This window comes from Bos indicus x Bos taurus, chromosome 6 (assembly GCF_003369695.1).
Source record: "Bos indicus x Bos taurus breed Angus x Brahman F1 hybrid chromosome 6, Bos_hybrid_MaternalHap_v2.0, whole genome shotgun sequence".
NCBI lineage: Eukaryota > Metazoa > Chordata > Mammalia > Artiodactyla > Bovidae > Bos > Bos indicus x Bos taurus.
In genome coordinates this window covers 45347904-45375321 of record NC_040081.1, presented here as the reverse complement: position 1 = coordinate 45375321, position 27418 = coordinate 45347904, and the positions used below count along the sequence as shown (strand labels likewise).

General features: G+C 47.2%; 1 protein-coding gene across 2 annotated transcripts; it reads right to left on the bottom strand.

Annotated features, from left to right (window-relative positions):
- Positions 1-310: 310 nt before the first annotated feature.
- On the bottom strand, positions 311-27418 carry SLC34A2 (solute carrier family 34 member 2). 2 transcript variants are annotated; one of them, XM_027544207.1, is made up of 14 exons: positions 27263-27417; positions 27113-27174; positions 16093-16207; positions 15855-15989; positions 14791-14919; positions 13217-13360; positions 11954-12065; positions 9564-9759; positions 8357-8452; positions 7825-7945; positions 6476-6643; positions 4795-4911; positions 4574-4698; positions 311-2741 (listed from the first exon to the last, which is right to left on the bottom strand). In XM_027544207.1, the coding sequence occupies exons 3-14, from the start codon at positions 16202-16204 to the stop codon at positions 2115-2117; spliced, it is 2082 nt and encodes a 693-aa protein (XP_027400008.1). In that variant the 5' UTR covers positions 16205-16207; positions 27113-27174; positions 27263-27417; the 3' UTR covers positions 311-2114. The 2 variants fall into 2 exon arrangements, with proteins under 2 accessions (XP_027400008.1, XP_027400009.1); XM_027544208.1 differs by lacking the exon at positions 27113-27174 and having other exon boundaries at positions 27263-27418.

Below are 27418 nucleotides of genomic sequence, written 5' to 3'. Positions count from 1 at the left end.
CCTGCTTGCATTTAAAGCTGGCATCACAATATAAAGAGGAACCATAAAATTCACATTAATAATTTTAAAATTTCAACTTAGCATTAGTCATTTTTAAAAAGTCAAAAAGAGGGACCATGGTCGAGAGGAAAACTTGATATTTTTAGTACCTCTTATGGCATTTTTCCCTGCATTTCAAATGAAGGACTCCACAAATTACCTAGCTGGTGCTGTTGGTGAATAGTGACATTAAATGAGGGAACGACCTCAAATTTTTAGGAAATAGATCTAGGAGGTCCTTATTTTCCTATGATTGAAAACAACTCACTCCTTTGGGGTTTTGATTATTTTTTATTTCTCTCACTTCCCACAACCAGTAAAAAAAAAAAAAAAGATACCATCAACGCAGGTACAAGGATCCAATTTTTAAAAATCAGAGTACAAAGAGGACCACGGCCCTGCCCAGGTTTAACGTACATATTTACATATTTGGAGAGGTGTGTGGTGTGGGTGTGGCTGCGGAAGCATGTTTAAAAGGCAGTATTACAAAATATACAAAGGTGGTCTTTCTTAGTAGAACCTGGCCTGGTTTCCAAACGAAAGCGCTACGTAACACAAATCACAGTACTACTTACTATATAACTTACAAAAAATGCTGTACAGTTGCAGGAGTATAAATATAGAGTATAAATGGCTCTGTTTGGGAATCTGTATCTACACAGGGAAGGTCAGGGGAAGGCTCAGTTTGGTATCCCAACCTGCTAAAGTGATTGAGAAGCTAGAATGGGGAAGGACAGGGTCTGGGAGCACTGCCGCATCGATCCCCTTTCCCAGGCTTAGTTGAAGCTCACTTACTCTCCAGGGAGAACTAGGTTTGTTGAGGGTAAGAAGCAATGGCAAGAAGAGGTGTAAATAATACAACGGGGGCTCTCAAAGGCACAGAGAAGGCATCTGGGCCAAGAAGGAGCACACTTCTTGGATCCACAGACATGCACGCACTCCACTGCCACTTGATGATCATGCTTCTGTGGGCAGTCCAGCCATGCCCTGGTTTCTACCCTCTGAAAAGTTTGAAGCTTTGCAGACGTGGAGAGAGGGCAGATGAACCAAAGTTCATTTATGATGGGGCTATGGGACAATGTCTGGGGACAATGTCTGGAAAGAGGTTCTGGCTTTGAGGGACGGACGTGTGGGTGCAAGTATGGGCGGAAGCTGACCACTGAAACTCACCCTTATAGTCATTTTGTACAAGGAGCCAAGGGGCAGAGAGAGGTGTAGAGCTGTCCTACGCTCAGGTGCTTTATGATTCAGGGGGCAGAGTGGAGGGGACTCAGAACCGGCGTATCTTACTTCAGAAGACTCAGCAGGGGTGATTTTTATCAGCACTAGGCTTTAGCCAGAACATATGCCGATTTGGTTTTTAAATTAGCTGGGTTAAGAAGCACCCAAGGCTCTTGTGGCAGAGATGAACCATCTCCCTCAAATGTTCCCCAATTCCCACACTCATCCTCCACCTGCCAGCTCAGGGACAGGACTGCTCTCTTACGAAAACCCTGCCAGGGGATATGAGGAGCACCGAGAAGGGAAAAAGGCCACACCAAATCTTCTCCAAATCCCAGACAATTACACCATTTCCCCTGAATTGGGCTGCGTTGGACTGTATGGGAGCAGCTGCTCTTGGTTGAAGCAGGTCTTTTGTAAAAGAGAGAAGCCTGAGCTGGATCATAATAAAGAAAAGTGTACGTGAATATGCACCTCTGAGAACCTTCCTTAAATTCCTCCCTTGGGGCTTTTCCTTTGGAAGAGGATGGTGGGGGTGAGGGGGTGGGGTGGGGGGGTAGTCCTATTGACCAACCCAGCTGTGTGCTGGGGCAATTGTGATCATCTCTCTGGCCAGGTTTCACTAATTCTCTTTCAGTGTTGTTTTGTGCCTTCCCGAGCCTCGAAGGCCCAGGGAGCGTGGGGCTGAGATAGAACTACTGTGTGGGCTTGATACACTGGGCCAAGGGAATGAGAGCTGGGATGGATGTCATTTCTCAGTGGGGAAGGAATTCCCCTGAAATGCAGGAAGAACCAGGAGGGAGCAAGAGCGTGTGGACTATAGGCCCCTCCTCCCCGCTCCGGGCAGCCCCTACCTACAAGGCTGTGACGCTGGAAACGATTTTGGTGCCTGAGGCATCCACTTCAGACTTAGTGACCCCATCCTGGGCCTCTTTGTCCATGGCCAAGTTATTGAATGCCTCAGGGGACTTGACCGGCTCGTCCTTCCCCTCCTCCAGGTCTTCGCAGCACTTGCTGCAACGGCAGCACTTGGAGCAGCCACACAGCCCACAGCAGAGGCGGCAGCAGACCCGGCAGCAGCAGCAGCAGCGCATCCGGAAGCAGCTGGTGAGGGAGGTGATGAGCTTGTCCCAGGGCTCCAGGGAGCGCATCCAAAAGGGCAGGAAGTCCCAGCTTCGGAGCTTCTGTGGCAAGGAGCCAGGGCAGAAGGACTGCAGGATCTTGAGGACCACCACCAGTAAGATCACAAGGACGATGGGCGACGCCACGCCCACCAGCACTGGCCAGCCAATCAGGGAGAGGCCAAACACCGCCAGAGGGATCAGGAAGAAGAAGACGATCAAGTAGACGATGGCGAACCAGCGGTACTTAGATGAGATGTTGCCCAGCCCTTTGGCCAGGCGGATGGGCAGGCGAGTGAACGGGATTGGGTACCACAGGATGATGCCTGAGATGTTGAAGAAAAAGTGGCACAAGGCAATCTGAAAAGCAAGGGGTTGGAGAGGTGAACGGGTCTGCCGCACGGCGGGGTCGGAGAGAAGAGGGCGTCATCTAGAAGTGGAGTCATGGGTCTTCCTCACCTTCGTAGCTCAGCCCAGAGTGGGAGGGACTACATTAGCTGAGGGCCTAATACATTTGTGTGTCGCGGGGGGCGGGGGTGGGGGCGGTGGGGGGGGTGGGGGCGGTGGGTTGGGCGAGGTGGGGAGAGGGGAAGGCAAGGGAAGTGACCACCTGAATCACAGTTTAGTTTTCAGGGTCTGAAGTTTCCATTAGGCAAAATCTAACAATGAACGTCGAGAAATTGAGGCACTATGAGGTTAAGCTATTATCCTCAAGTCACACGATGGGAGATGGGATTCAAACCCAGATAGCCTGGCCCCAGAGGCCACACACTTTGTACTTTCCTGTTGGACTCTGATGCTGGGAGGGATTGGGGGCAGGAGGAGAAGGGGACAACCGAAGACGAGATGGCTGGGTGGCATCACTGACTCGATGGACGTGAGTCTGAGTGAACTCCGGGAGTTGGTGATGGACAGGGAGGCCTGGCCTGCTGCGATTCATGGGGTCGCAAAGAGTCAGACACGACTGAGCGACTGAACTAAACTGAACTGATATGTTCCCACCAGGCACAGAGCATGATGTTAGGGGCTTTGGACCAGCCCTATCCGATGCATTAGTCACTATCCACTGAGATGTGGCATAAGTGTAAAATTCCTGCTGGATTTCCAAGACTTAGCCCAAAACAATTGTAAATGACTTTGCTGGTAGTCCAGTGGTTAAGAGTCCACCGGCCAATGCAGGGGACACGGTTTCGATCCCTGGTCCAGGAAGATTCCACATGCTATGGAGTGACTAAGCAAGCCTGTGCACAACAATTCCTGAGGCTGCGCTCCACAACAAGGGAAGCTACGACAATGAGAAGCCCACTCAAGGCAACAACGATAGCTCCCACTCACTGCAACGAGATAAAGCCCATGTGCAGTAACAAGACCCAGTGCAGCCAAAAGCAAATTAATAAATGGGTTAATAAATTAATTTTTTATAAAGAAATATAAAATCTCATCACTTTAAATATCAATTACACATTGAAATGATAATGGTTCAATCAAACACATTATTAAAATTAATCTCCCTGTTCCTTTTTGACTTTTAAAACTGCAGTACTAAAAGTTTCAGATTTCATGAGTGATTCACATATTCTATACTCATTCTATACTTCTATCGACAGCATGGCTTTAGACAGAGCCTCATCAGATCTTTAAAATAATCCCACTGAGCTAGAGATTATGGTTCCTGTTCTTCAGATGAGGGAATTGATGCTCAAAGGTTAGGTCACCTGTCCAAGGGCATTGGGTGTGTAAATGGGGGACAGTGATTCAGACATCAAAGGTCATCTTGCCCAAGGTCACCTAGCTGATCCAGGCAAGGCAGATACCCCTGATTCTTCTCAATGCCAGGCTTAGGACACAAGTGACCTCCCATTGTCCAAGACGAGGGCAAGGAGACAGAAAGTGGTATCTATGTTTACGGAATACCCTTTCCTCCTCCAGCAAAACAGCCACCTCACCTTTGTTTAAACAACCTCTGGTGATGGGAGTCTGACTACCACTCTAGGGAGTGGTTGTTCCACCACTCTAGGGAGTGTCCTTTGGTTGTTCTCAAATCTGTCTCCCTGAGGCATCTCCACATCACGGTTTTGGACATAACAGAGAAAAGCTTAACTTGGCTTCTTGTTTAGAAACCATGTGCTTACAAGACCATGGGTAGGTTTGGATCCCTCCCAGAGCCCCTGTCCCATGAAGCATTTCCTTACCTGGAGTGAGCTTTTCAAAGTACTGCCTGGGCTGGCTAAGGCGGCCAAGATGGCGGTGGTGGTGGTGCCAATGTTGGCACCTAGCGTTAGTGGATATGCTCTTTGAATGGATATCACACCGATACCTGGGGGGATGAAAATACAAAGCCCGTGGCATCAGCCCCAGGGCATGGCAGGAGATGGTAACAGAAGACAGAGGGAGACCCAGGCGAGAAACTCACCGATCAGTGGGGTCATAGCAGACGTGAACACAGAGCTGCTCTGAACAATGAAGGTCATGCCTGCCCCCACAAGGATGGCCAGGTAGCCAGTCACCCAGCTAAAGGGGTAAGGGAAATCTGGAAGACAGAGGATAAGAGATGCATCACAATCCTTCTGGAAGAGGCATGGATTGGGAGGCCCAGCTGGCATCTCCCTAGGATCCAGGCAGCACAACTGGGCCAGAGGTTTGGGTTGTGTAAACTCCTCTGCACACCCACACAGAAGTCTGAAGCTGCAAATTGGATTTTTTAGCATTCTTTCACCTTGCATATTCAAATGGTGGAAGCAAGGATGTGTTGCCAAGACAAAAACACATATTCATTGGAGTTCTGAATGCTGAACCCATCTGTTATGCATGGAATGTTTGTGTCATTTCCCCCACCCCAAATCCAAGTGTTGAAACCCTAACCCCTAATGTAATTGTATTAGGAAGTGAGGCCTTTGAGAGATGACTAGGTCATGAGGTTGGAGTCCTCAAGAGTGGATTAGTGCCCTTATAGAAGGGAGAGCTTGTCCACGTGAGGTTTTGGTGAAAAGGCAGCCATCTATAAACCAGGAAGTGGGTCCTCACCAGAACCCGACTGTGCTGGCGCCCTGATCTTGGACCTCCCAGTCTCCAAGACAGTGTGAAATAAATTGCTGTTGTTTAAACCATCCAGTCTATGAGAATTTGTTACAGTGGTTAGACTAAGTGAAATTGCTCAGTTGTGTCCGACTCTTTGTGACCCCATGGACTTTAGCCTACCAGGCTCCTCTGTCCGTGTGATTCTCCAGGCAAGAGTACTGGAGTGGGTTGCCATTTCCTTCTCCAGGGGATCTTCCCAACCCAGGGATCAAACCCAGGTCTCCGCATTGCAGGCGGACACTTTACCCTCTGAGCCACACTAAGATGCCACCCAAATACCAACAAAGCACTCTGAGCATTCAGGCTCTAGCTTTCCTCCTGTCTTGGTCTCCCAGTGCTTCATACCCTCCACTTTTGTTTCCACTTAAAAGAGCACTGAGTATGTGAAGCAGCTTGGAAGCCCCAGAGACCCTGTTCTTGGCACCACCAGTCCAGGACCATGCCCCGCATAGCCAGCAAGCACCCAGAGAAGAGTCGCTCAGCTCACCCTCATGACAACCTCGGGAGGTAGACATCCTCAGCCCCATTTCACAGGCAGAGTTCATGGGGTGTGTTTTCATTGGCCAGGATGCCATTCTCAGCAATAGAGTCTCCCTGGCTGTTTCAAAATGCTGATGTATTTATCCAGAACCACATTTTCTTCCCAAGAGCTGAAGGGAAATAAGGGTCGCAGTGGACTTCTGCAACCCTTTATTACCTAAGGGATCCTGACAGACTCAGTAAAGTCCTGGGCAAACAGGGAACCTGGTAGGAAGGAAGGTCTAACTCATAGCAATTTGAACTTAAGCTGGCTCTTTCTCAAGACCTTGCAAACAAGTGCTCCCCAGGCTCCACTCAAAACACTAAGGAGGATTTCGAAGGCAAGTGGCATTGTAACTTTCACAGCTTCTCAGAGCCAAGACAGAAACTCCATGTAGAAGCTGTTGCTAGAAGAGAATCAACAGGAGCTTCCCTATGGGGGAGGGGCACAGTGATGCCACCCCTAAAAGGTCCAGAATGAGAGGCAGCAAGCTTACCAGTGTTGATTGTCTTCTTGATGACAGCAGCCACCTGCCCCCTGAGCACAGAGCCCAGGAGCTTGACAATTAGGATCAGGCAGGTACAGAGGATCAGCAGGGAGGTGATCAGCAGGATGGTGCCAACAATAGCATCTGAGAGGTTGAAATTCACGAAGATGTGCTGGCCTGGAAAGACCATAGACAGCCCTTGTTAGGAGGGCATGGAGCCCCTGGAGGCCACAGATTGTTATTTATTCCCCAACATCCTTCTGTCTCAAAGTAACAGAATCTTGGTTGTCAGCTTGATGCAGGGCAGTCCAGAATAAAGACCACTCTTTCAAGCCTCCCTTGCAGCTAAGTATAACCCTGAAGTTATGTTTAGGCCAATGGGATCTCATGAGGGTGAAGATGTAGTAAAATCCAGGGGCAGGCCTCCAACTCCATTCTTCTGCCTCTAAATCCCATTCCGTGTTTTACTCATGATAATGACGATACCTACAAGTATTCAAGGAGCCAAGTTGGGGCAGGAAGGGCAAGTCAGAGTGGGAGCAACTGTTAATTATAAAACTGCTTGTGTTTTTTTCTTTTTTAAGATCCCTGTGTGTCTCCGTGATGATTCCAGAAAAAACATGGTTATTTTAATGGATGTACAACAGCTACAATACAAGAGGTGATACATTCACATGATTCTGTGAGGTAAACCACAACTGGAGTAGTAAGGTATACGGCTCAGAATTAATGTGGGGATGCCTGGAGAGGAGGAGAGGCAGAGATATGCAAATGGGCACATAAGGAATAAATAATTAGAAGAACTAGCATCAGGGCCATAAAAGAATCCAGAGGCAACAGTATAGCTTCTTAAAGAATTGGAGCATCAGTGCTCCAACTGGAGTAGTAAGCTCACTGCTTTGTTCAGTGCTATAGCCCCAGTGCCTCAAATGGGGCCTACTGTACAATAGGGACTCCTGACTCAAGGGCGATGGTATCTGTTCTGTATATGCCCCCTAACCTTCAAATCAGGCTGTCATCTCCCTACAGTTACTGCCAAAGAGATACCAAAGCCCGTGGAGGGAGTGCTCTGGAATCTGTTGATGAGTTCTGAGTTGGTCTGGAATGACCAGAAGAACTGAGTTTCAGGTCCTAGCTCTTCCCCTTACAGGGGGACCTTGAGCCTGCCCCCCTGTCCCCAAGCCTTAGTTTCTTCTGACGTGAAAGCTCACAGCTCATTGTCCCATGTAGGATTGGTGTTCAGTGAATCTCACTGCCCTTCTTTCCTTCATTTACTGGGGCTCCACACAGATAGGAAATAACCATCATCACCCCAGACAGCCTGTCGCAATGGCTGATGCTCTGTGAGTTCCACTCACACTTGGCAATGTTCTCCTTGTAGGTCACGTTCTTGATGGTCCAGGTGTACAAACCATCCGTCCAACAGAGAGAAGGGGAGGTGCAGTTCTCAGGCGAGGGGACGGTGACATTTCTCTCAGTCTGGGTGGCAAACATGAGAAATACTATGCATTGTCTACAACCCTCACTTCTGGTGGGGAATGGAGAGAAATTCGGGGCATCACGGGAGACTCCATAGGTGTGGGGCACTGCTTTCACAAGTCCCTCTATAAATGGAAGCAAGGTGGCAGCCAGAGATAAGCCAGGAGACATGAACATAATTAGCCAGGAATAACATGTCCATGATGTGGGCTGGTCCTGTCTGTCCTACAGCATGTTTGTCCATCTAGAAATCAACGACTTAAGGATTCTCACTGGCTAGTTTTGACTTTTCAGGAATCCTCGATTTTTCTTTCTCCCAACCTTTTATATGCCCAATCTGAAGGCAAGATCTTGCTTTATCCAGTACAGACAAAAGAGCTAACCCAGCCAGCAATATTCTTAGAAACTTACCACGTTGGTAAAAGTTTTGCACCAAATCTTGATCATACTTTTGTTTTGGACCGACTCATCATTCATTGCAATTTGGTTGAGAATACTTTTATCCAGCTGAGGAAAGCAATAGACAGAACAGAGTCAGCCCACTGTCAAAACCGATGTGGGACAGATGTTAAGCTATTAACAGGGGCTTTGAGGACATGAACCAGATTGCATCGGTGAGCTGGGACTCACCCTATCTGCACTCTCAGGGCAGAGCATAGCACCTCCATGTAAGTGGGTGCTCAATAAATGAAGGACTGGTATGAACAACGGACCTGTATCTAGGAAGCGTGCAGTAGAATATTCATTGGATAATCAAATAAGAGGAAAAAAAATGAAGGTAAAAGTGAATGAGCAGGGTCCAAGCTGGCCCCTTCTCCCCAAGACAACATCTACAAAGCCTTCTTTCATTTATTTCAACAATATGGACAGACTCTAGTGACCAGAGGGATAAGATGGGAGGAAAGGCAGTAAACTCTTCCTCTCTGGCTGTGAGTAGGATGTGACTTTAATCAGTGAGCCCAGGGGTGCCAAGGTCAGAGGTAGGAACGAAGTGTCCAATGGAGAGTTCTCGAGTCTCAAGAAGCACTCACTACCACCCACCACTCCCACACTAATAAAGATGATACACGTGTGCTGAAGTCATGGAGATAATAAATGACAATTACTCAGCTTCCCTGGTGGCTCAGAGGTTAAACCATCTGCCTGCAATGTGGGAGACCCGGATTCGATCCCTGGGTTGGGAAGATCCCCTGGAGAAGGAAATGGCAACCCACTCCAGTATTCTTGCCTGGAGAATCCCATGGACGGAGGAGCCTAGTGGGCTACAGTCCACAGGGTTGCAAAGAGTCAGACATGACTGAGCTATCACTTCATTTCACTCCCAGAGAAGAGGATGGCAGAGGATGAGATAGTTAGATAATATCACAAACTCAACAAACATGAATTTGAGCAAACTCCAGGAGATAGTGAAGGACAGGGGAGCCTGGTGTGCTGCAGTCCATGGGGTCACAAAAAGTCTGACACGACTGAGCAACTGAACAACAAGAACTCCATCCCATCTGGTGTTCCTGAAGTTCTGCCTCCCTTGGTTTTTTTCAGAGGCAGCTAAAGGGCAGTAATTACAGACCCTTATCCATCTCTTCCATCCCATTTACCTCTCTGCAGGAAGCCAGGTTACCTGGATAATGAGCTTTGTGAAGGGATCTGTGATAACTTTCAGAAGTTCTGGGGCTTCCTCTCCATTCTTGAAGTGGAAGCTCTCCACTACTAAGTTGGTCAGGCGCTCCAGGTAACCGGTGGCGGCCTCCAGAGGCAAGAGCACCAGCACGGAGAGCCAGTTGAAGAAGTCATGGACGGTGGCCCCCGCAAAGGCCCTGCAGGAGGAGAACCCCACCCCGAGTCAGACCGGTCATCAAGTGGCTGGGTACCATCTAGGCAGGTCATCACTTGTATTATCTGCCAGGTGTCACCTACCTATATGCATATAGGTATACAATCTCACTTTTCTTCTTATAGCAACCCCCAAAGTGAGTGGTATTAATACTACCCTGCCCCCGCCCCACCACCAATCATCAGATGAAGAAATTGAGGACCAGCAAACAGAGGAACTGAAGATCACTGTAGCAGTACTGGGTCCAGGAATCTCATCTCCTACTGCCTGACAGAACATTTCCCACCAGATTAGACAGTAGACAGTTTGCTCTCTGTGGGGGAAAGGGAACTATCAATAGAGGTTATTTTGGCTGCAATTATTAATTCAGCAAGGGGCTGTTTGAAAAAACGTCATCAAGACTACTTCTGAATCATGCATACTGAACACAGTCTTCCTTTAGAAATTTGCTATTTGTTTGCAAGTACAAATTTTTACTTATGCTTCCTGGAGAGGGTGATTTAAGACATTTTCATACACTGCTGACTCAAAGTGTTACAAATATTTCTTTGTAGTTTGGAAAACTGTTAAAAAAGCTTTATAGGTGTTTGATATAGTTGTTGTTGTTGTTTCAGGAATCTATCCAGGAAAAAATGACCAGAAAAGAATAATACACATCTCCAAAGATGTTATTGAAAGCAATCTATTTAAATATCTCAGAAGGGGGTGAGCTAGATCAATTATATTCTATGTGTACGCACTTTCATCTTTATATATCCAGAGGTAAAAATTAGTGTAACAGTGAAAGAAACCCAGAATTTCTAATAAGAAAACCTGGATTGAGTCCCAGCTATGCCCCTCAGCGAAGTTACTTAACCTCTTTGTGCTTCTATATTTAATAAAATAGTGCATAGAAAAGTCTACTCAGTTTCTTAAGATCAAATTAGCAAACACCCTGGGTGATACGTATTATAATTTAGACCTCAGAGCATTTTATCATGGACCAGGAGTTCAGCTATGGTTGACAGAAACTGAACGGCTGAGGACATCCGGTGCCCGCCAGTGCACCGCGGACGACGGATGGTGTTTACTGACCACCCCCCCAGCCTGTTTAATGTCACCTTCCTGATGTGACAGTTGCAGTATAGCTGGTGTACAATATTATATAAGCCGCAGGTGTTCAATACAGTGACTCACAATTTTAAAAGGTTTTATTCCATTTATAGTTATTAGAAAATATTGGCTCTATGTCCTACAGCATATTTTATACCTAATAGTTTGTACCTCTTATTTCCCTACTCCTGTCTTGCTCATCCCCCTCTCGTCTCTCGAATGGTAACCACTAGTTTGTTCTCATATCTGTGAGTCTGCTTCTTTCTTGTTTTATTCATTAGTTTGTTGTATTTTTTAGATTATACATATCAGTGATATCATGCAATTTTTGTCTTTCCCTGTATGACTTATTTCACTTAGCATAATGCCCTCCAAGTTCATCCATATTGCTTCAAATGACAAAAATCTGTTCTTTTTTGTGGCTGAGTAGTAGTATTCCATTGTATGTGTACGTGTGTGTGTGTGTGTAGATGGATCACGTCTTTCATTCGTCTGTTGATGGACACTTAGGTTGCTTCCATATCCTGGCAATTCTAAATAATGCTGCTATGATCACTGGGGGTGCATTGTACCTTTTCAAATTGGTGTTTTTGGCTTTGTTGGATGGGGACTATTTCACTATTGTAACAAGCTCCGGAAAAACCCATAACCAGTCAGAAGAGAGGCTGGGAATTGTGTTTAATGGAAGCTTTAGGAAGTTATAATTATTTCCAAGTGAGATAGTAAATGCTATTCTACCTGGCCTTGTTTTAACTATGCCACAGGTCAAGCTTCTGGCTAACACTTGTATTCAGGCAGCCCTGACTAGGTGCCAGGCACCTTGCTAAGTATTTATCTATATGAATGTGTTAATTTCTTTAGGCAACATGGAGGTTGATAGATTCTGTTATCCAAGCTCTGCAAGTCAGGGAGCTGAGTTACCAACTGATAAGTATGTGATCCCAGCCTCCAGCCCTACTTCATTGTAGCTACTTCTAAGAGGCCCAGGGATAACAAACATGCTCTCTTGTCAACGACAGTTAGGAAAACTTGGCCAACCCCCATATGGGCCTGGTGGTGGCCAAGGATGACTCCAAGCCTCCTACCTTCTGAACTCTTTCCGATCTCCTGCCTGCATGAGCGCCACGATGGTGTTGGTAATTGAAGTCCCAATGTTGGCTCCCATGATAATGGGGATGGCAGCATGCACGGGCAGCACTGGAGGGTGGAAAAGAGTAAGTTAGCAAGTTAGTAAAGTTGAGGAAGGCATCTTGGCCGTGTTCCTGATGTGGCCCAAGGCAAACTGACCTCATGCAGGCTGGTAATCCCCTAAAGCACCAGGTCTTAATCTCTTTAGGGTCTGCACCCCACTGTGAATCTGAACAAAACTTGGGCATCTCACTATAGAAATAGGCACGTATGCCAAAGAAGGAAATAAAAAATTTCAGCACTTAATTGCAGGGAATTTAGAGACTCCACAAAACCCTCCTGTTTAAAAGTTTCAGTTTAAAAGTTTAAAAGTTCCATTCTAAATCCCTCTGTCCCCCCATTCCAGATGGCAGGGTAGCATAAAGGAGACCAGGAAACAATGTATAAGGACTTATGTATTTATTATGGAAAGTTTATGGCAATATCTTTTTCTCACAAAATTAATACATTGTCATACATTCTAATGTATAAAAGTATAAAAGTACATATAAAAGTATATGTTATAAAAGTATTAAGAAGTATAAAAAAATATAAGTTATAAAAGTATAAAAATACTTTGCAGAAGTAAAGAATATTCTTCTAATTTGGTCCTTGAAAAGTTGTTCTACTAAATTTTAGATAAAAATACTGGTTTGGGTTGAAAATTAATCAGTTCAAACTGGCTCCCCTCAGAGGGTCTGTCTCAACATAGCCAGGGCAAACGTTGAGTGGGTTCAAGTTTGTAACGTCAGGTGCCCAAGCTCAGATGCCTCAAGGCCAACACGTGATGTGATTACATGAAGCCCTGAGAGCAATGATGGACACGTTCTAAATTTATGTGGTTCAATATGACAGCCATTAACCACATGTGATCCCTTGAAATACACCTTGCCACTGAGCAGCTGAATTTAAGGTTAAATGAAACAGCCACATGTAGCTAGTGGCTACTAGACTAGACAACACATTTCAAGAGAATTCGGAACTGAGTCTTCAAGCACTGGGGCTCAGCCCTGGGAAGGGAAACAGGAGGCTGCCCACAATCTAAGCAGAGCACATCATAATTGGACAAGTTAGGAAGGTAATGGCAACAAGCCTGGACATACTCAGAGTAAATCCCAGCCTCCCCAGCTGAACAGGGAAATGCCTGAAATGTATCTGGGCTCACAGGTGCCTGGACTCACGTGAGGAGGCCACCATGCTGACGACGATGGACGTGGAGGTGCTGGAACTCTGCACCAGGACCGTCACCAGCACCCCAATCACCATCCCCGCCACGGGATTAGACATGATGGAGTTGTTGTTGAAGAATTTCCCAGCTACCTTTCCTGAAAAACAAACCCATAACCATATGATGGATGTTAGGTGGGCACTGAGTGACCAGCCTCAAGTTACTGGCCAGTGGCTGTAGGTGCCAGCCAGCAGACTTGCTGGTGGTATCTCAGGCATCTTGCTTCTTCAGGCTTCTCCCCAGTGCTGCTCTAATCTCATCCACCCCTGTTCCTCTTGTCCCTTCACCCTGCACCTTCCTATCTACTTCAACCACTTTCATCAGCAAGCCCTCCTCTAGTCCTCTATGATCGTGAATCTGGCCTCAGCTCTGTACTTCGTTTGATGAATGCCAGTGCATCTCCTGATGGCCTTGTTCTGGTCAGGGATGTATTCCCAACTTACAAGATTTATCCACGTAGATCTTCTCATTCTTCTCTATCCAACCCCTTCGATTCAAGCCCCTAGCCCCAGCCCATAACCGAACACTAGGAGCATCACTTGAGAGTGTGCTCTGAGACCATCAATCCATCCCCCCAATTAATGTTTAAAAGAAGACTGAGAGTGGGGAGTGGAATGCCTTGTCTGAGAGACAGCAAGGCCCCTTGCTGATGCTGTGTGGGATAGAGGCAGACCAGAGTGGCATTCAGCAAGTCAGCCTGCCCCTCAAACTCCCACAGTTCTGCTAGACTACAAAGATGAGTTCTCAAGAACAGAACCAAGGGATACAGAAACCTACGGTCTTCCATGTCACCAGATCTCAGTTTGAATCCCACTATGCCAATTACGGGCTGTGAAACTCAGTGCTGGGTGACAACCTTCTAGAGCCTTGGCCCATTCCTCTGTAGGTAGGAAAGACTTTGGGAGGTAATGTTTAAGACAATGCCCCTACGTCAGTAGGCACTTAAAGGGCTGGCTCTTACTACTGTTGCCCATCGGGGACAGGCAGGTGACCAAGCATACAGTAATTTCACTTCTGGGTCCCCTCACCCCTCATTTCCATGCTCAGTCCTGGGATGTGTTTAGGCAACTGCAGTGAAAGCAGATCCCCCAACAAGGGACCCCTGTCCTTCTCCAGCAAAGGACCAACTTTGATTTTTAGTAGTTGCTTTAGCCTAAGAACACTCAGTCAATAGTCCTCTCCAGTGGGGAGGCCCCAAGACAGCCAGAAACCCTCACGTAAGCCTTTAGGTCAAACAGCTTCCTGTCCGGGGATCACAGACAAACACGAGGAGCTGACGGCTTGCCCTTGGCATTGGCTCTGGCCTGGCCTAAGCCACTTCAGCCAGCCTATTAGAACCCTCTCATGGGTATCGGTTTTCTCTTCTATAAAATGGGGGAATGACTTCAGATGATCTCAGGTAACTTCCATTTCTAGAACACTCGGGTAGACTGCAACTGCATGGGGCTTGCTGAGTTGTGACTTTCTGAAATAAATTCACCGAAAACACCACCCCCACCCCAGACCTTTGACCTCTTCCATCCATACCTCCAACCAGCTGGAAGGCACTGCTCAGGACATCCAAGGAGCACACGAAGAAGTAGAGAAACACCAGAAGTAAAATAAATTTCCCAATCCCTTGGAAGACGCAGAGAATCTTCCCTTTGGTGTCTCTCTCTGGAAGAGGGGAAAAGGCATGGCTGAAACACTGAGAAGTTTGATGATGAGCTCAGAACTCCCCCAACTCCCCTCCTAGCCAGGCAGCTATAGTCTTAAATCTAGCAAGACCTAGCAATGGGATGCATTCATGGCTGGCTGTAGTTTTCAAAGTAATTACCACTGGAGTCTATTCAGTTGAAACCTGTGGTGAAATGTCTAAAGGATTGGGCTCTTGGGAGGAGGGGGTTGGTGAGGTCTGGGGCACACACAGGCAAGAGCAAGTGTCACTGATGAGCCACTTAAGAGCACTTGCCCCTGCTAAGTGCGAGGTCAGAGCTAAAGGCTTTTCTAAGCACCTTCAGAACCACAAAGAATATTTTCAACAAAGTGGCTGCAAGGTAGCAATCACAGCCTCCATCTGGGGAGGGTCTGGGCCCTCGTATGTCCTGGAAGGCTACATCCTGGGCTGTCGCTTTCTCCACTCACTTTTAAAGTGGTTCTCACATCCTCCCTCCCAGCTCTCCTCCCCTTCTACCTGACCTGCAGACTGACCTTACTGCCTGGACCAGAAGTGCGGCATCTGCTTGCATTCCTGCTGTTTTGTCTATGTAGACTGCCTTCTATAATCTCTCTCTGATGCCCACGTTGAGGTCTGGGGACCCCTCTTCCCCAGCCCACCAGGGTCTCAGAGATGGGGCCTCGTCTATTTCCTGCTGCATCCGCGGCACTGGGCAGTGCCTGGGACCTGGTTCGGCACACAGTGGAGCTGCACAGGGTCTGGTCTGGTTATAACCTTGGTTCATTTGTTGAATGAATGAACGAAAGGATGAAAGATCCCCCAGTCATCACAGGAGGCTTGACTCTTAAAGCCAGGACCTTTGCTTGAACAATCGAAGGGAAACGATGACACCAAGGTGACAGTGTAAAGACCTGCCTCAGCTGCCCTCATTTACCTGACCACTTGAGCCCCGTGTCCTTAAGCTCGGGCAGGTCCCAGGGGTCTTCCACTTCGGTGGGCTCCTCAATCAGTGTCGCAGTGGAATGAGACGGCACAAGTTCTATCTTGGTGATAGGGGTACCGGTGTCATCTGCCCAAACAAGCAGAGAGGCCGTGAGGAATGAGGAACCAGGCCTGGGTCTCCTGGGGCCTTCCCAAGGGGGCCAGCCCAGGGCTGGAGGTGGGGCTCTTACCTTTTTCAGTCTCCTTAGCTTTCTCAGGCTTGGCAGACTGCTCACCATCGGCCTTTACAGTGTATTTCTCTGAGGTAGGCTGGCTATTTTCCAACTCAGGCCAAGGAGCCATGGTCTGTGATAGAAAAACAGCTTAAAGAAGCAGCCACTGAAAGGAAGCCCACTCAGTTTCCACAAGAAGAGACAGTGGTTGCAAAGACTCATGCTTATAAGTCCTAAGTGTAGACCCTTAAGCACTGTATTTCATGCCTCTGGAGGCCTCCCTCCCTCACTCACCCAGGCTGTCACTAAACCAAACCACTGTTTTCTATGTTTCCATCCTAGCCTCAAATCTGTACACCAGCCGAGCCTCCTTTGGTTGCTCTGTCTGTCTTGGTCTGTCATGACTCTCTCCTTTAGTCAGAAAGGGAACACGAACCCATTCATCTTCATCAACTCGTGGTACCACTAAGCCCTTGTGATCATCCAATGGACTTCCCATCTGCTTCTCATGAAAGGACAAGCTCAACCTGCAGATCTGCAACAGACCTCACCTAGTGGACTTGTGGTCTGTGTTAATGCTCATATACACTCTACCTGCTTTACCTGCCGCTGGGTCCTCTATGAGAAGCATGATATATTAGACCTGGTTCAAAGCCCACAGGTGCCACTTATCAATGGGTGTATGTTTAGGAGAATCCCTTTAGGCCTCTGAGCCATCTATAAAATGGGGACAATGCTTCCTGCTTTGTAGGGTTATGAGATTAATGGTTGTGTCCAGAAAGTGCCTGGTAAATAGTAGCAATGATTACTAGGCTATGCTGCCTTTAACAACCCTTTGTCGGAACCACATTCTTCCCATCCTCTGATAGAGCCTTCCTCACAACCCATTTTCTCAACAAAGCCTTTCTCAGCTCCGTGGAGAGGAAACCTGACTCCCTACGTACCAGGACATCCTCTACTTGCAGTTCTTGTCCTGACACACGTCAGACAACGCAACCCAAATGACTGGAATAAACAATTCACAGAAGAGGAAGTACAAGTGGCTCAGACACTTATTACAAAGTAAGAGTTCGGCCTCATTAATGACCCAAGATATGCAAAACAGTGAGGTAAGTTTCAACTATCAAATTAGCAAAAAATAAAAATTTAAGTATAATGTACCATTCTGGAGACGATCCAGTGAAAAGAGCACTGCCAAAGTTCTGGAAAGAACTTGGCAAATGTCTAAACCCCATACATATTTCATACATCTCTGACCCAGTAATTTCACCTGTAGGAATTAAAATCTAGGGACAGTTTTTTTTTTTTTTTTTTTTCCTCAGAAAATCAAAAGTACTGCCTTGCTCTGATCACCTCTTTGGAGAGGGTATCCCAGAACCTGGGTCTGTTTCCTTTCCCATTTTTCTTCAGTGGAAATCATTCCTGCCTGTCAGAATGGAAGCTCTACCAAAAAGGGGGCCTTTGTCTTGCTCATAACTGCATCCTCAAGGTCTACAGCTCTGCCTGGGACGTTGACGAGGCCCAGTAAACATTGACTGATGGATGAATGTGATGCAAACCAAAATGCACTCTTATTTACAGGGTCAAAAATAAAAACCGGGAAACTATTGTATTAACTATGGGACATGCACGCAGCAAAGAGCATGCCATTATAAAGAACGAGCAAAACAAAGTAAATACAACCTCAGGAAAATGTTCTAGATAAATTGTGAATAGAAGGCATTATGTCTTCTATTTACAGCATGATCGCGATAAGGACCCTGAAATGTTCCATGGGGTACACAAGGGGTGGCAGGATTGTCTGCGATCTTTATTTTCTTCAAGAGATGCAGCCCCATCCCCAAACTCACAGAAGTTAGGTGATTCAGGAGCACTTGTATGGTTCCTGTCACTCATACTGATAAAGCCAGGAGTTAAAAGAAGCTGATTCTGTGAATTCCCATCATGAGAGGATTTCATGCATTTGTTTGGCCCAAGGAACTTTCCCTGTGTGACTGTAGAGCATGGCACATACTCCTGTGATCAAAGCCAACATCCTGCAGTCACTGGCTTCCACGAAGGCACAGACCAGGTCTCTCATTTCAGCTTCATAAGCACCCAGGCTTCGTGTGCTTTCTGAACAGGATGCTGGGACCTGCCTAGCCAGCAAGAGCCAATAGCTGTGCTCAACCTCACCACTGCCCATTCGGAGAAGTGTTGTTATTATTCTGCCATCATATGGCATCCCAAGATGAAAAACCTGCTTTATAGCACAGGGAGCTCAGCTCAGTGCTCTGTGGTGACCTAGAGAGGTGGGATGGGGTGGGGAAGGAGGTCCAAGACGGAGGGGACAAATGTGTACAAATAGTTGATTCACTTGTTGTACAGCAGAAACTAACACAACATGGTAAAACAATCGCATGTGCATTTCTGCTCAGTCGTGTCTGACTCCTTGTGACCCCATGGATTGTAGCCTGCAAGGCTCCTCTGTCGATGGAATTTTCCAGGCGAGAACACTGGAGTCAGCTGCCATTTCCTCCTCCAGGAGATCTTCTCAACCCAGGGATCGAACTCATATCTCCTGAATCTCTTGCATTGGCAGGCAGATTCTTTACTACTAAGCCATCAGAGAAGCCCCAAAAGCAATTATACCCAATTAAAAAAAAGAAAAAGAAAAACTCAGGTACACGGAGACCTATGACTTGCCTAAGGTCCTACATGGCAGAGCCTTGAACCCAGGTGAGTTTCCATCCAGTCTCCTGCAGTACAGCTGACCACCCTAGGTGGGGCAAAGCCCACTTCTCTCCAGGCCTGCTGATGGGGCACCTTCTGGGGTATGCTGAGAGGCAGCTACAAGGCTGGACCTGGGCAGGGGAAGTGGGGTGAAGCTGGGTGGCTGGGGAGGAGAGACCAAGGCTGATCTGGGAGAACTTCAACCTCAGCTCAAGGCTGCCACATCTGAAATGTGGGTTTGAAATGGCTCTGAGATTAAAAAGAAAATACAGGGCTGGCTCTAGGCTAGGTATTATACAGCACAGAGGTTTAGAACCAAACCCCAGCTCTGCCCCAGATACACTGCGACTTTGGGCAAGTCACTCGACTGCCCTGTGCCTCTGTTTCCCATACATAGAAATGTGGTTTATGTTTATAAACCACTGGGTTACTAGGCAGCTTCAATGAGTTAATTTCTGTACAGTAATCTGTTCAATAAATTGATCCTCTTAACTCCTCTTATCAGCTCTACAAGGGGTTTGTGTTGTTCCCATTTTACAGATGAGAAAACCAAAGCACCCAGACAGATGAAGTCACTTGGCCCAAGGTCACAGGCATGATTTGAGAGTTTCTCTGACTCTAGAGTCCACTTGCTTGCCTCTCAATGACTATATGACCTGGAACTCTCCTGGAAGGAGTGAGTCATGCATTAATAGCATCAGAAGTGATATCTATCTGATTAAAAGCCCAAATCTAGACAAATGGAAAAGATGCTTCCACGCTCTAGTGGAAGTCAGCATCCCACTTACTGCACACAGAATCCAGGGAGGGGGCCTTCTCTGGTGGCTCAAAGGTAAAGAATCCACCTGCCAGTGTGAGAGACTGAGTTCAATCCCTGGTCCAGGGAGATCCCACATGCCTTAGACCAATGAAGCCTGTGTACCACAACTGCTGAGCCTGTGCTCTAGAGCCTGGGACCCACAACTACTGAAGTCTGGGCACCTAGAACCCATGCTCCACAAAGAGAAGCCACTGCAATGAGAAGCCTGCACACCACAGCTAGAGAGTAACACCAGCTCACCACAACTAGAGAAAAGCCCATGCAGCAACAGAGACCCCACACGGCCAAAAATAAACGAAAAAAAAAAAAAAAAGATTCCAAGGAGGAAGTGAGTCTCCCACAGTCTCCAAGCATCTCCCACCCCATATATCTGCACAAAAGCACGTAGCCTGCATCCGAACCACCTATCTCCACTGTTCATGGACCATTTACGTGTGTCAGCACTTAGACATCACCTTAACTTAAATCCAACTCATTTCCCCATCATTCCCAAAGTTCCCCTTCGTGGAACTTTGCTGTTTATGTGACTCCTGCCATCATCAGCCGAGAATCTCCAAGTCATCTCTGACAGCTCCCAAATCCAGCCAGCACCAGGACGGTGCATTTTACCTGGGAGCAACTTGGTTCCTGGCGTCTGGTTCCTTGGGGCCACCTCCTCATGCTGAGCCTCTGTATCTCCTGCCTAGAGGAACACAGCAGCCTGTTGAGCTGATTTGGGCCCCAGCCTCTCTCTACAGCTTCTTTCCCAACACACAGCTGTGATCGTGTGCACTCATCTCTTTATGGCTTGCTGCTCTCCAAATGATCCCTGGCCTTGGTCACACCAGCCTAAAACTGGGACCCTGAACCCTCTCCTCTGCTTCTGCCCAGGCATCCCCCTGCCAAATAGAAGACCCTCCCCCTATCTTTCTCTCCACCTCTTTAGGCTCAACCCAAGCCCTCTCTCTCCCTTCTCTGCCTGAGTTCCCTAGGCCTCTCTAGTCTTGCCCTTCTCTAAGCGTGTCCTACCCATGTGACTCATCTGGCACTCCATCACACACCACTGTGATATCTTTACTTGATTTCTGATAATAACAACTCCCATTTTAAAGAGTGACAAAGAGGTGCCAGGTGCTATGCTGGTGCTTGACACATATGTCACTCAAATCTTTAGGCAAAAAAGGCGTCATGAACGTTGTGCTGTGCTTACTTGCTTCAGTCATGTCTGACTCTGTGCGATCCTATGGACTGTAGCCCGCCAGTCTCCTCTGTCCATGGGATTCTCCAGGCAAGAATACCAGAACGGGTTGCCAATGCCCTCCTCCAGGGGATTTTCCTGATCCAGGGATCGACTGGGTCACCTGCTTTGCAGGCGGATTCTTTACCACTAAGCCAAGGTTCACATTTCATCATGAACATTGTCATTTGCAAATGGGACAAATCTGTGATTCCAAGACATCCAAGCAACTTGCTCAAAGTCACCTAGTAGGTGAGTGATGGAGCCAGTTTTTAAACACAGCTCTACCTGTCAGGGAGGGTGGGCCCTGATCAAACATATCCTTGGTTGGGACATAGACATATCTTCACAGAGCACTACTTTTACACATAAAGAGGCAAGGGAATGTTAAATGACTTACATTATTACTGCTAAATGATGTATATTTGATTAACCCTATGAAGGATTAATGTGATGATCAAGTGTGTGATAGTTAAAAAGCCCCCAGAATGGTGCCAACATATTGTAAACTTGTGTGATTATCAATGATCATGCTAAAACAAGCATGGGCATATTATAGTATAGAATGCAAAATGTATATAGGGGCATTTTGAAGGGAAAATTTGGTAATTCTATCACCTCTCCTTCTCTTATAATCTGAATTCACCCTAGAGCTGTTCTTCTCTTATGCACATTTACACTGCCTTCCCAACTGGAATTTAAGCTTTGGAGAGCTGGAACCCTGTTACACGTTTTCTCCCAGAGCTCAGCAGACCACACATAGTAGGTACTGTACATCTGTGAATGGAGACGTCAACATCCAGGGTTTACTGAAGGAACACCCTAGATCCACACTGATCATGACTTGGAAACAAATCATGCCTGAATCTTATGAGCGCTTGCTCCTCATCACCATACGCAAGCCCGTTTGGCCAAGATCTGTTGGATGGAGCAGCTGTCTCAAGAAGCTACAATCTGGATGTCATAGCAGCCCAGCTTGGGAAATTCTCATCAGCAGTAAGGTATTATTTAAACTATTCCCAGTGACTGGATTTCTGACTAGTCAGAATCATTTTCTTTTAAGGGATGTACAAGGTATCTAGCAAATTCAGAACCAGACACTTTCCATGGTCCGAAATACAAGTAATTCACAATAATAAAAGCAATGGAACGGGCAGACACTCATTTCCACTGAACTGGACAGAAGGGAGAGTAGCACATGGCCGCAAGGGATTCAACAAACTAGAGTGCCTTGAATACTTCCTCTTCGTGAGGCCTGTGCTGGCTTCATTCCTCTCTGGGTCCTCTTTTCCTATTAATCAGCATCACCAAGAAGCAAAGGCAACATTCTAATGGAAGTCTCTCCTCTTCCTTCCTAGAAATCTTGCTTCCCCTACTCTAAGTTCAGACATCTGTCCCACACCCAAATCCCCTTTCCAGACACATTCCTGATGAAGCAATCATTTTCCTACATCCAGTTCAGTAGTCCTCCTTGTCTTCGGCTTCTGAAGTTTCAACCAACCACGGATGGAAAACATTCAGGGGAAAAAATTATTCCAGGAAGTTTCAAAAAGCAAAAGCTGAATTTGCAGCACACAGGCAGCTATTTCCATAGCATTTACATTGTATTTACAACTATTAACATAGCATTTACACTGTTAGGTATTATAAAAATCTATCTAGAGATGATTTAAAGTATATGGGAGGATCGCATTGGCTATATACAATTACACTATTTTATACACGAGACTCTGCAGATCTCAAGATCTGTGGTAAGTCCTGGAACCAAACCCGGCAGACACCTGGGAACCGCTGTACTTCACTGTCCGGTACATTCATCTACTCCACCATCACTCACTGGGTGTTCACGCTGCTAGTCACTTGCAGGAAAGAAGAGAATGCGCAGGTCCACATACTGAAGCACTGCCCCCGGAGGGACAGGCAGCCAGGAGTCATCTGACCCAGCCCAGAGCATTCTGAAGCTGCTGAACAGCCCCTCCTGCCCTCCCCACCCCACAGCTCAAGATGTTCTTCTTGGCACCTGGAAAGTGGGGAAATGCAGGTCACCAGGTACCCAACCATTGCACTTGGTAGTGTGGCTGCAGAGTCCCTACATCCACGGCCTTCCCAGTCACCAAAGCCTCAGCGCTTGAGCAGCCTGACCCTGCAGATTCCAAGTAAAGGGGGTCTTGGAGCAAACGCACCATGGTTAGCCCTGAGACTAGAGCGCTGTTCAGTCTGCTGCTATCATAGTGCCTGGCACACCACCCGGAAAGAGAACCATGCGGCATGGACTGAGCCTCAGTTTCATCTTTTCAAAAATTAGGGACAATGTGTCTCCCTCCCTAAATAGCTGTTATTAGACTAACTGATTAATGAATGTAGTTGAGGGCCCGAACATCGTGCCTGGCAGAGTAAAGACTCAGCACTTTGTGAAATGAACTGCATCACAAACAACAAATAGACTCAACTCCACTTTGCCCCAGCCCATAAGTTCTTCATCTCCGTGCACAGCTGAGTGACTATTTGTGTGGCCACTGAATTCAAAGGACGTAAGTAAAAAGGATCTAATGTTTGTTTTGTGATGCGGGAGTGTTCTATGTGATTTGTGACCTCATTAAATCTTAGGATAAGGAGGTCTTCTTTCCAGTTTACAAAGAAACTGAGGCACAGAGAAATTGAGAAAGTCTCACAGTTACCCAAGGATCATGCTAAGTTGCTTCAGTCGTGTCCAACCCTTTGCGACCCCGTGGACTGTAGCACACCAGGCTCTTCTGTCCTTGGGATTCTCCAGGCATGAATAGTAGAATGGGTTGCCGTGCCCTCCTCCAGAGGATCTTCCTGACCCAGGGATCAAACCTGCATTATGTCTCCTGCCTTGGCAGGCAGGTACTTTACCACTAGTGCCACCTGGGAAGCCCAAGGATAGAGTCTGATTTGAAGCCAGGACTGCTGGTTCCAAAGCTAGATGGCCTTTCCACAGAACCCCACCAAGTGTCAAGGTGGAGGAAGGAGTTAGATATCCTCCAGGCCCCATCAGAGCAGTAAGGCACCTACCTCGGGCCCAGGCCTAGTGGGGCTCTGAAGGAGTCTGGGATAGCTAGCTGACTGACATCTCTGCAGGGGTCAGTCTTACCTAGTCATTCAGACAGCTGGAAATGTCAGTCAAGATACTCCAAGGGCTGGCTGCTGACTCCCCACAAAGGCTCAGGCATACTAAGGGCCTGGATTTGGCGTATGTCTAAATTTTAGGAGGCTCAGCTAAGCAGGACAGTAGGCACTGAATGAGCCTGACAGAAGATGTAGACTGAATCTGAGGCCACTGCTCCCGGGGGTGTGGCAGACACTAGTGCCCGATTCCCCTGGGAAGTGCTTTGGCAGTCAGAGGGGCCCTTAGAGCTTGTGGTCCCCTCCAAAGGCTTTCTCCCATCCCCCTCCCTCTGATTCAGCTGTTCCCTCTCCCCACCTTCCCCCAAGGCTGTGCTCTCCTACTACCTGCCAGAAGCAGAGAAGGATTAAGTCATCCCTTTTGGCAATTTGGTGCTAATACCCAGAAAAATGTTTTTTATTGCCCAGGCACAAGATTAGTGACTCCGACCACACATCTGCTCCCTTGCCCCAACCCTGGGCTCCTCCCTACAATTGAGCTGGCTGTATTGATAACCCTTTTGGCTCAACTTCCTGCATCCACATGTGTATATGATGCCAAGAGGAACTCTTGAGGGCCAAGGGGAAAAAAAACCACACACACAAAAAAACTGCTCAGCCCTTCTCAGACCTAGGCAGTGGGGAAATGTAAGGCACCTGGCAGTCACCCAACTCCTATGCTTGGCATTGTTTGAGCCTCTCCAACCAGGACCTGTTCTGGGGCCACCTCCGCTCAGAACAGCAGTAGCTCAAGGCCATCTGAAGAAGTGGGGAGAGGAGGAAGGAGGCAAGGGGCATCGTCCTGCTGAGAGACCGAGACACACAGGCGTTTTCCCACCAGGCTGTGACCTCCACAAGCACACGGGGGATGACCCCAATCCCCAGCATGGCGGACAGTGTCTGCCAGCCAAATACTTCCAGAGAGTTTGTGCCAGGCCCTGCAGTAAGCCCTGTTAACAAATTAATCTGTTTAGTCTCACAAGCACTTGATGTATTCCTGTCAATTTGCTTGAGGTGGCTCAGACAGTAAAGAATCTGCCTGCAATGTAGGAGACCCGGGCTTGATCCCTGGGTCAGGAAGATCCCCTGGAAAAGAAATGGCAACCCACTCCAGTATTCTTGCCTGGAGAATTTAATGGACAGAGGAGCCTGGTGGGCTATAGTCCATGGGATAGCAAAGAGTCAGACACAACTGAGTGACTAACACTTTTGACCTTAGTATCAATACTATCCCCCATTCTACAGGAAAGGAAACTGAGGCTCAAAGAAATAATCACTTTAAGTCACACCAAGCCTGTAGAGACAATTCAAACTTGAGTATTTTGACTCCCGTGGTCTCAATATGCTTGAGGTACATTTTCTCATACTTTGAAAGAATGACCAAGAATTCAAAAATTCCCGAGAATGCTGGTCACTGTCCTTCAACTTCCACTAAACATCGCAAAAATAATTCCTGGAGGACAGAATGGTGGAGGAAGGTGGGAGAGACAAAGCAGCTCAGTTTTACTTCGATGAATGGCTTTTAGACTTTTGAAGGTATGAACTAATAGGATTTTTAAAAGACTTTTACACTATCACTTTAAACTAAGACCCTTTTAACCAAACCACACTTGCCCTCATCTGCACTTCCAATTTGCATTTATTTTAAAATAAATCCTATAATTAACTTATAACCATATTATTTTTGCATTGTATGGGGGGGCGTTAAAAGAACTAATTTATAAAAGATAAACATCTTAAAATGCATTGTCATCTTTTTGCCGCCACCTTTCCACACACTTTTGCACCTTTAAATTCACTAGAATTAATTCCACTAGGATGTCCTGATTACTCCCTGCTGATACTGCCTTTCTGTTCCCAGGGTGGAGCTGGGGGGAGGGCAGGACAAAGGCGGGGTGGAAGGTGGCTAAGAATTAAGTTTATTCCAAATCACTGATCCTGAGAAGCTATTGTCTTCATTAAAGTGAATTCAAGCAGTACATATGCCCACTTAGTGTCTAACAGCAATACACCAGACGTCCATCCTCCCAAAACCGTCCATCTTCCCAAAACCAGGAACTTGTTTTAATGAAATAGTTGAGTTGACTTAGGGTGGATTTTGGTGGTGGCAGTTTAACATCGAGCCTTTACAAAGCATGCACTTCTGGCCACCAGTTCCCAAAGTTACAAAAATAGAGATCATTATCAGCTAACTGGCTGGCAGGGGCTAGAGATTCAAACATGCTCAACAATCTGAAACAATGGTCACTGCCATGAGGTACAACTTTTTTTAAGAATACCCAACGTGGAACAGATTAGAGGGTTCCAGCCCAGGAGGAGAGTGGTGTGGAGAAGAAAAAGTCCAACAGGGCTGGAGCAAGCAGAGTTAACCCAGATCTCAGGATGAACCCAAATAGGGAGGAAGAGAGGATTCTAAGTGATGAAATCCACAAGCTGCCTCCATGAAATCAAGTTTGAGAAAGCTGCCTCTTCACTAAGGGAATAGGAGAGACACTCAACCTCAGTGCCAGCTACCCAGAGAATCTTAAGACTGAATTCACTCCACTCCACATGCCTCCCTCTTCCTGATCTAGAGATGTTTGATCTCCCCAACACAACTGCACCTTGCCCACATCTCCCTAGCCCCCCACCCCAGTACCTCTATCTCCAAAAACACTGGAAAACTGGGGGCTCCATTCTCCCAAGAAGAGTGGAAGGCTGGGCCCTTTGCTGATGCTGCCTGCGCTGATGGGACTAGCAGACCAGGGCTGTGTCTTGCAGTCACTTTGGATAAATAACCCTGCAGACTAAACAGCAGCATGTGGAAGTCACACTGCAGGAGGCACTGCATCACTGGACAGCCACCCAGACCTGGAATTTTCGCAGTAAAGACAGCAGAAAAGACAGACCGTTTTGTTTCCCTTCTTGGGAAAGGGGGGGGGTGGGGTGGGAACTGAGGCCTTGGGGCTCACAGGGACCTGCCTCAGATCACACAGCTAGTTAGTGACCAAAAAGATAGCCTAGCTGTCCTGATTCCTATGTGGTAGGAATCCCCCCCCCCCATCTTTAATTTTAGAATCCCCAAGTATGCCACTACTAATAGTGTAGTCACTGGAGTTGAAATAACAGCAACAGTTATGACATTAAAAAGAAAAAGAAAAATCTGAAAATGTGGAGAAAGTTACTTTTCCCCTTCTTCTGTAGCCCAAAGACAGCCAAGTTCCTTGAAATCAGGATCGAGGGAGATCTAAAAGAAGTAAATTAAAAATGAATTAAGTTTCTTTCAAGAGGCAGGACAGAGGAAGAAGCGCCCAGATCCCAGCGGCGGTACTCACTGGCACTCTCTACGCAGGTAATGAACCGGAGCAGGCACCCAGGTGGAGCCCGGCGCTCTGGTATATATAGGGAAGGTGTTGCGCAAAAAGGCCGGCGGCGGTCATCACGCCCCTCGCACATTCCAGGACCGCCTGCTGCCGCCGCCGGGGCACTGC